The 9,737-nt window shown below is 42.0% G+C and overlaps 1 protein-coding gene across 1 annotated transcript; it reads right to left on the bottom strand.

Moving 5' to 3' along the window:
* Positions 1-525: 525 nt before the first annotated feature.
* On the bottom strand, positions 526-1,269 carry LOC109203813 (olfactory receptor 1F1-like). The gene has a single exon (XM_025910834.1). The coding sequence runs from the start codon at positions 1,267-1,269 to the stop codon at positions 526-528; it is 744 nt and encodes a 247-aa protein (XP_025766619.1).
* Positions 1,270-9,737: the final 8,468 nt, after the last annotated feature.

Raw genomic sequence — 9,737 nt, 5'->3', positions numbered from 1 at the left:
GTTACTCCAACAAAATACAAGTGAGGACAATTTCTTTGATCACAGAAAAATCTGAATTTACTGATTTTCGGATTCATATTTTAAACTTTTTTTTTTTAAATAATTTTGATTTACAGTGACAAATACATAGTATTTTTACCAGTGAAGACTGATATGAAGACTGGTCCATTAGTCTTTTATTAAGACTAATGTCTGTGTCTTAAGATGCAGTATTCTGAAAATACTTTTCAGCTTTAAAAAACCTTTTACATCAGATAGCAGAGGACACTGCAGAAATTCAAGTCTAAATTCTTTTTTAATATTTTGTGGCAATTTTAGATGTAACTCGAGTTTTCAGCAATCTCTTTAATGACTCTTTGATCTCCTGAGATCAAAGAGAACATAGATAATTGGGTTTAACATGGGAGGCAATACAGTGGTAATCGAAAGGCTTATGATTCTAGCATTTGGATGTATTACGTTCCCAAAGATATACACAAATGTAATAGGAAGGAAATAAATTGCCACTAATGAAAGGTGACCTGTTCAGGTTTTAAAAGCTTTCATTCTTTCTCTATTTGTAGAAATTTTTGACAAAAAATAACCAATACAGCAATAACTTCCCACGATAAATGCCAGTGGAAACCCAAGAATTAGAATTGGTGCCATAACAGCGATTGTACGATTGGGGGTAACATCATTGCAGCCAAGACGATACATAGGACCATGATCACAATAATAGCTCTGAATAATTACAGACTTACAAAAAGAAAGTCTTGTGAGAAGGCCAACTGTAATGAGCATAAGAGTTATGGCAAAAAGCCAGAAAAAAGCGATCAAAGATAAAATGAGCTTGTGGCTCACTCTCATTTGATAGTGCAGCGGGTACATGATAGCCATGACTCTGTCAAAGGATAATACAACTAGATTAAAAGCCTGCATCACATATAAAGTAAAGCTGAAAAACATAAAAGTCATGCAGTCATTGTAGGAAATATAATAATGGTTTAACAGAGAAATGTCAAGAACCTTTGGCATCAAAGCAGAGCTACTTGACAGGTCTGTAAATGCAAGGTTAAAAACAGCAATATATTTAGGACTTCTCAAAGTGTGATCCAATGTAAATACAGTCATCACTAATGTGTTTCCCACCACTGCAAGAATGTAAATAAAACACAGAAAGACAAAATAATATCTAATATTTGGTATGCCAATAAAACCACTTATTATAAAATATGCAGGTCGCACAAAGGTGATGTTGTTCTCAGCAGCTGAGTTAATAAATTCCATGTAAAGAGCTTCTGTTAATCTTCTATCATTCTCTGTGCTCTATCCTTTGTGTAGGCAGCCTCTATTTTGTGAAGGCTAGCTACAAATATAAGCAGAGCAACTTTGTGCTCTGATACTTATAGCAGTGCTCTGTTCTCTTGTGTACTGCTCTCCTCATGTGTGTGCATGTGTGCATAGGTACACAGTTCAGCAGCCAGCCAAACACCATTCAAAAGAATATGGGAGTCAGATTATAGCGTCCAAGCTCCAGGTGCTTTATTTTACGTTGCAGCCGTACAGCAGGTCACAGTGGCTGTAATGGACTACCTGGGTTCACAAATGTTATCCACCCACTTAAAAAAATAAATAAATAAATTAGGCTTTTCCCTTGTCTTCTTGACAGCTACAGGTCAATCTCATAATTCCCATTCATTTCAGATTTCAGAAATGATTGTGGCTACAAATAATATTATTATTGTTAATAACAATAACTTAATTATATCACCCTTTCAAAACATCAAGTTACAAAGTGCTTCACAGTTCAAATAAAAGCCACACATAGAAGTTAAATCTACATGTTAAAACATAGAGACCCATAAACAGGCGTATAATCAGCCATACTGACAGACATTCATTCATGCATGGTTTCAATCTATAGCCAAATATGAAGGGGAACAAATTAAGGAAACACTAACCTATAAAAATGAGTTTTCAGCAGTCGCTTAAAATAAATAACAGAGTCAGTCGACCTGATTGACCGAGAAAGGCTGTTCCACAGTTTGAGCACTACAACATCAAAAGCACAATCACCACTTGTTTTAAAATTAAAGCGAGGGACAGGTAGAAGGCAGTGTTGGGAAGGTCACTTCCCAACACTGCCTTCAGGATCCTACAGCAGCCACTAGGCCCAGGATTTTCAATCAGCCTCTAGGCCCAGGCTCCTCCAGAAAGGCACCAACAAGTAAACTGACACTGACTTCAACGGGCCATCACAACCAGCCACTAGGCCCAGGATCCTCCAGCAGCCACCGTTTGTAAAACCATCTGTCAGGAACTTAGGGATTATCCTTGATCCTGCTTTTACGTTAGATAGTCATGTTAAATCTCTTGTTCGGTCTTGGTTTTATCATTTAAGAAATATTTCTAAATTGAGCTCTATAATATCCTATACCGAACTGGAGATTGTTATTCATGCTTTTATCTCTTCACGACTGGACTATTGCAATTCCCTGTTTACTTGTCTAAACAAAGGTTCTTTGGAGCGCCTGCAGATCGTTCAGAATGCTGCAGCAAGACTTTTGACGAAAGCTTCAAAATATTCACATATAACACCGTTGCTTATGCAGTTACATTGGCTTCCCGTCGAATTTAGAGTCCATTTTAAGATTTTGGTTTTAACTTTTAAGGCTCTTCAACAACAAGCACCACCATATATTATTGAGCTTTTACAGCCCTATGCCCCTAGTAGGTCTCTGAGGTCGAGTAGTCAGGGCCTACTTGTCACTCTGTATACGAGACTGAAAACTAGGGGTGATAGAGCTTTTGCTACTGTGGTCGCCAGACTCTGGAATTCCCTTCCTCAGGACTTACGATCCGCTGATTCATTGATTACTTTTAAAAAACAGCGGAAAACACATCTTTTTAAAATTGCTTTTTGCTAACTTTGTTTGTATTTTGTCTTTTTAATCTGTTATATCTTGTAAAGCACTTTGTGATTTCTATCTAGAAATGTGCTATATAAATAAAATTTTACTTACTTTACTTACTTTAGGCCCAGGATCCTCCAGCAGCCACTAGGCCCAGGCTCTTCCAGCAGCCAATAGGCCCAGGATCCTACAGCAGCCACTAGACCCAGGCTCTTTCAGCAGCCACTAGTCCCAGGATCCTTCAGCAGCCACTAGTCCCAGGATCCTGCAGCAGCCACTAGGCCCAGGCTCTTCCAGCAGCCACTAGGCCCAGGCTCCTCCAGCAGCCACTAGGCCCAGGATCCTACAGCAGCCACTAGGCCCAGGATCTTCAATCAGCCTCTAGGCCCAGGCTCCTCCAGAAAGGCACCAACAAGTAAACCGACACTGACTTCAATGGGCCATCACAAGGTAACACCAATCTCAACATTTTCAAAATGCCGTCTAAAAAAGCAACCCCAGGAGTTGAAGAGGAGTTGGAGGAGATTAGGAAATCGCTTAATTATATGAACTGAGCAAAGTGGCTAAACAACAGGGTATGCTACATAACCTAATGGATGAGATAAAACAACTAAAAAAACTTGATAAAGGAGAAGGACAAGAAAATAGACAACTTGGAACGGCGAATTGAGGACCTTGAACAATACACAAGAATGGATGACTTAGTGATAAGTGGACTGGAGATGCAACACTGAACCTATGTCAGAGTAACAGCTGGCGGAGGTAAAGACGGTGAAGATGCCCCGGTAGAGGAGCTGCAAACGCTTGAACAGCAAGTGATAAAATTCCTTCAAACGAAGAATGTAAGTATTCAGAGCCATCATATCGCCGCATGCCACACGCTCCCCAGAAAAGACAGTAAAACAAAGCCATCAATTATTCTTCGGTTTGTGAGTCGCAAAACAAAGATTGAGTTACTGAAACAGGGAAAGAAGCTAAAAGGCACCGGTGTGTATTTAAATGAACATTTAACGAAAAAGACTGCTGAAATTGCAAGACAGGCACGCAGCCTGAAAAAACAAAATAAGATACAAGCGGCCTGGACGAGGAACTGCAAAGTAATGATAAAACTAAATGGCACTCCCGAAGAAGAGAAAGTTGTGATGATAAGAGAACTCAAAGACTTGGAGCAATATAAATAATCAGGAATCTACTATGGAATCTATTGGAAAAGTGATGATTGGATAATGAACAATGGGTATGGAAAGTGTTTCTGGCCTTATGGCTCAAAAAAACAATGGAAAAAACAACAACAAAAAACACATACATGACAAGTTTGGACACAGATTATAGGTTTCCATTCAGAGATATTGAAGAGGAAGACTTTGATTATGAAAAGGACTGTCAAGGTGGTTATTTTGCCACACACGCTGAGAAAACGAACTTCAAAACGTTTAACTATGCAGAGCATAACATGCATGACCCTGAAAGTAATATTGACCCAGATAACCACTTCTACAATAACAACAATAATACTTGTGAGTACTATACAGATGACCAATTCAATATGAATATTAAAATGGCAAATGCATTGTCGTTCATACATTTCAATAGTAGAAGCCTGTATAAAAAAATTTCAAAAATTACAGAATGTTTAAGTAGGTTAAAAAAGTTTAATATAATTGCAATATCAGAAACATGGCTCGATAATGAGAAAGCTAGTGAAATGGAAATAGAAGGATACGAATTATTTACAATGAACAGGGTGAATAAACAAGGAGGCGGTGTTGCTTTATATGTAGATAAAGTTTTGAAATGTAGTCTGATTGAATGTATGTCAAGCACCATAGATAACGTATTGGAATGTGTTACTATTAAAATCCATGTTGAAAAAGCTAGCAATATAATTATAAGTTGCATCTATAGGACACCAGAATCATGCCTTGACATATTCAATGAAAAACTTGCTGCTATGTTTAGCAACCTAAATGATAAAAAAGTGCAAATAATTTGTGGTGATTGTAATATAGATTTGCTAAACCCAAATGGACAAACAACAGATTTCATCAATACAATGTATAGTAACTGCCTTTTCCCTGTAATTATAAAACCAAGTAGAATAACAATTGATACAGCTACATTGATAGATAATATATTCACAAATAAAATTGACTATGAAATAGTAGGTGGACTTCTTATAACTGATATAAGCGATCATCTTCCTGTTTTTGCAATTTTTCAAAATTATTTTGGGATCAAAACTAAACAAAAGAATCAAATATTTGACATGATACGACATAGAACAACAAGAGCCATTGCTGCCCTCCAGGTGGACTTAAAGGAACAAAATTGGAATGAGGTTTTTGCAAATGAAGATTCAAATAGTGCATATGATGCATTCCTATCAACTGTAATTTCACTATATGAAAAACATTGTCCTTTAATGAAAATCGCTAGAAAGCATCACAGATCAAATAAGCCATGGATCACAAAAGGGATAGAAGATGCATGTAAAAAGAAAAATAATCTATATAAGAGATTCATAAAACAGAGGACAAAAGATGCTGAAATAAAGTACAAGTTATATAAAAATAGATTAGTAAATATTATAAGAACAAGTAAGAAAGAATATTACCACACATTATTGGAGCAAAGTGGAAGTAACACACAAGAAACATGGAGGTTATTTAATAGTATAATCAAAAAGGGCTCAAAAAATAAGAATTATCCAGAGTATTTTAAAAAAGATAAAGATATTGTGCTTGATAAAAGTAAAGACATTGTAAATGAATTTAATGATTTCTTTGTAAATGTTGGCTTTAATTTAGCAAAGGAAATTCCAGAGTCAAGAAATAATAACGACCTAAATAAACATACTACTATATTAGAATGTGTCCTCCATGTTTATTGGTGCTGTAACTCATGGAGAAATAATTAACATTGTGAAAACATTTAAAAATAAAAAGTCCACTGACTGTTTTGGTATTGACATGATGTTAGTTAAAAGTATTATAGAATATACAGTGCAACCTTTCGCATACATTTGTAATCTGTCCTTTCGAACTGGTGTGTTTCCCTCAAAAATTAAAGTAGCAAAAGTTATTCCAATCCATAAAAATGGAGAGAGATGTCAATTTACCAATTACAGACCAATATCACTACTCCCACAGTTCTCAAAAATGTTAGAAAAGTTATTTGTTAATAGACTTGATAAATATATTGAGAAGCATAATCTCCTAAGTGATAACCAATATGGCTTTAGAGCGAAAAGGTCCACTTCGATGGCAGTGATGGAACTTGTAGAAGGGATATCTAATGCAATAGATAATAAGGAATATACTGTTGGTGTTTTTATAGACTTAAAAAAAGGTGTTTGATACAATTGATCATTCTATATTAATGAATAAACTAGAGAGATATGGTATAAGAGGGTGTTAAGAGATTTTTACTTGTTTTACTATACTTTTATAAAGCCTATGTTTTACGTCTTTAGCACACATATTGCTGCAGTGGAAAATAACCACTCTTGTATAACTGCTTGTGAAACCAGTGTTTCAACTACTTTTAGAGAAAAACAGGAAACGCCTAAGGAACTTGAAACGAGAAGATTATGCCATATTCACGAGGACGAAGACGTGCAGAAGAGTTGTCGAAAGGGGAAGCACGCCTTTACCCTTAACAGAGTTATGAAACTATACATTGTGTAAACTATACAATGAGTGTATAAATAAAGAAGGCGGACTACAGTTGGGTGTGAGTCTCACTCAGAGCTCTCACCCATGTACATGTCTTAACAAGCTTGTCGTCTCTTTCCTTACTTACTGAAACGAAATGCTCATGACAGAGGGATAGCATACAAGTGGATGAAAAGTTACCTGGATGACAGATATCAATATGTCAAAATCAATAATGTAAAATCTAAGCAGTTGAAGGTAACTTGTGGTGTTCCTCAGGGCTCTGTGCTGGGCCCTAAATTATTCATATTATATATTGTAACGGACTGGGTTACAAGTCAGTTGACTTTTGGTTATCAGTGTTTTGTGTTCAGAATTGCCAGTTACTTATGGCATAGTTGGACCACACCCGCAGCATGGTGATTTACTGAGTGTCCTTGAATGTGCAGTAGTCTAGAGGCCGGTTGGCCTGTCAATCAGATCAGCAACCAATGAAAGAGAGTCTGGACGAGATGCTGGACTTCAAGGACTGCTTCTCCTTCTCAGAGGATGATATGGGCCGCACTGACCTCATTCAACACGACATCGATACTGGAGATGCACAGCCCATTTGGATGAGGCCTAGACGCCTCCCCCTGGCCAGACAGGCTGCAGCGGAGAGGGCTCTGCGAGAGATGCAGCGTGCTAGACTCATTGAACCATCCACCAGCCCCTGGACCTCCCCGGTTGTTATGGTTCCAAAGAAGGTGAAGGATGAATGGCGGTTCTGCGTAGATTTCCGGCCTTTGAATAAGGTGACAAAGAAGGACCCATATCCTTTACCGCGTATAGATGAGACCCTTGACACTGTGGCGGGATCCTCATGGTTCTCCTCCCTAGACCTACGCAGTGGGTACTGGCAGGTACCCCTCGCACCAGATGCCAGACCAAAGACTGCATTTATTACCAGCGGAGGCTTATGGCAATTTAAAGTTCTTCCTTTCGGCCTCTGCAATGCCCCTGCCACATTTGAGAGACACATGGATAAGGTGCTCACTGGAATTCCCCGCGGAGAATGCGTGGTGTACCTGGACGACATCTTGGTCCATGGTGCTTCTTTCCATGCTGCCCTTGGGGCCCTCAGACGGGTCCTGGAGAGGGTATTGGCAGCAGGGTTAAAACTCAACCCAAGGAAATGCTGCTTAATGCGACGTGAGGTTGCGTTCCTGGGCCACCGACTGGGGGCCGGGGGGGTCGGCACCATGGATGATAAGATCCAAGCTGTGAAGGACTGGCCCACCCCAAGATCTGTGCAGGAGTTAAAGAGCTTCTTGGGCTTGGCGTCGTACTACAGACGGTTTGTAAGGGGTTTCTCCTGCATAGCCGCGCCACTGTTCCACCTGCTCCAAAAGGGTGTGACCTTCCAGTGGACAGCAGGCTGCCAGGTAGCTTTCACCTCACTGCAGGAAGCCCTAGTTGGGGCCCCCGTGCTCTCTCCGCCTGACCCCACTCTGCCCTTTGTCCTTGACACAGATGCCAGCAGTGTCGGATCTGGTGCAGTGTTAGCCCAGGTGACACCCGGCGGGGAGAAAGTGGTGGCATACCATAGTCGGGCCTTCAACAAAGCTGAACGCCGCTATTGTGTCACAAGGCGGGAGCTGCTCGCAGTGGTATGTGCCATACGCCACTTTAAGTACTACCTCGGGGGCTTCCACTTTACGGTCAGAACGGACCATGCTGCCTTGCAGTGGCTCATGTCTTTTAAGGAGCCAGAGGGGCAGCTAGCACGCTGGATTGAGGAGCTGCAGGCTTATGATTTCGAAGTTGTGCACAGACCTGGGGCCCAGCACAGGAACGCAGATGCGCTTTCCCGCAGACCCTGTGCCCAGGACGGATGCCACTACTGTGAGAGGAAGGAAGCTCAGGAGGAGGACCAATTGGTGCCTGATGTAAAGTGTGCTGTGACGGGGGTGGAGGAACGGCCATCCTGTCAGAGGCTGGTTGATGTGGATGCAACGGAGTGGAGACATCAACAGGAGGAGGATGCTGACATCAAGCCAGTGCTTGGGTGGATTGAGGAACAGCGACAACCCCAATGGGAGGAAATTGCCATGTTGTCACAGGCCACAAAGGGACTCTGGTCCATGTTTAATGCCTTGCGGCGGCACGATGGAGTGCTGCAAAGGGGCTGGAAGGAACCGGCTACAGGCGAGATGAGGTGGCAGTTGGTTGTCCCGCGGGCCCTGCAGGAGATGGTGCTTCGCGCAGTGCATGGGGCCCCAGGGTCTGGCCACTTTGGTGTCACCAAAACACTCCACCGCCTCCGGCAGGGGTTCTATTGGGCCCGACATAGACGGGACATAGAGGACTTTTGCCGCCGCTGTGACAACTGTACAGCACGGAAGGGACCCACAGCCAAATCCCATGCCCAACTGTAACAGTTTCCGGCAGGGTACCCTATGGAGAGGGTCGGGATGGACATCCTGGGTCCTTTTCCCCGCACAGAAAGGGGAAACCGCTATATCCTCACAGCTATGGATTATTTCACAAAGTGGCCAGAGGCATACAGTTTACCTGATCAAGAGGCCGAGACAATTGTGGATGCTCTGGTGGAGGGGATGTTCAGCAGATTTGGGGTGCCTGAAGTAATCCACACGGACCAGGGCAGGAACTTTGAGTCTCGTGTGTTCGCGGCCATGTGCGAGAAACTAGGCTCCCATAAGACCCGTACAACACCCCTCCACCCACAGAGTGATGGACTCGTTGAGAGATTTAACCGTACACTGGCAGAGCAACTGGCGCTAGTGACGGCTAAACACCAACATGACTGGGACAGTCATGTTCCCCTGGTCCTCATGGCATATCGTTCGACGGTCCAAGACTCCACTTCGTGCTCCCCTGCCCTCTTGATGTTGGCCAGGGAGATCAGGACTCCAGCGGAGATGATGATGGGCCGACCCCCTGATGCTGATGGGGACCAACCAGGTCCTGACTATGCGAGGAAGCTCCAGGATCGCATGGAGTCTGCTCATGACTTTGCTAGGAGGAAACTGATAAGTGCGGGGGCGCGGCAGAAGAGGAACTACGACGTCCATTCCAGAGGCCGACATTTTAACGTGGGGGAACTGGTCTGGGTGTACAACCCCCAGAGGAAAAAGGGCAGATGCCCTAAGCTGAGCAGTGACTGGGTTGGACCCTGTAAGGTTCTGGA

Source organism: Oreochromis niloticus, linkage group LG10, assembly GCF_001858045.2.
Source record: "Oreochromis niloticus isolate F11D_XX linkage group LG10, O_niloticus_UMD_NMBU, whole genome shotgun sequence".
Lineage (NCBI taxonomy): Eukaryota > Metazoa > Chordata > Actinopteri > Cichliformes > Cichlidae > Oreochromis > Oreochromis niloticus.
The sequence above is the reverse complement of the archived record's forward strand: the minus strand, read 5'-3'. Positions and strand labels throughout refer to the sequence as shown.

Coding starts and splice junctions, on each gene's coding strand:
- LOC109203813 (XM_025910834.1), bottom strand. CDS start 1,269: ATGGAATTTATTAACTCAGCTGCTGAGAACAACATCACCTTTGTGCGA.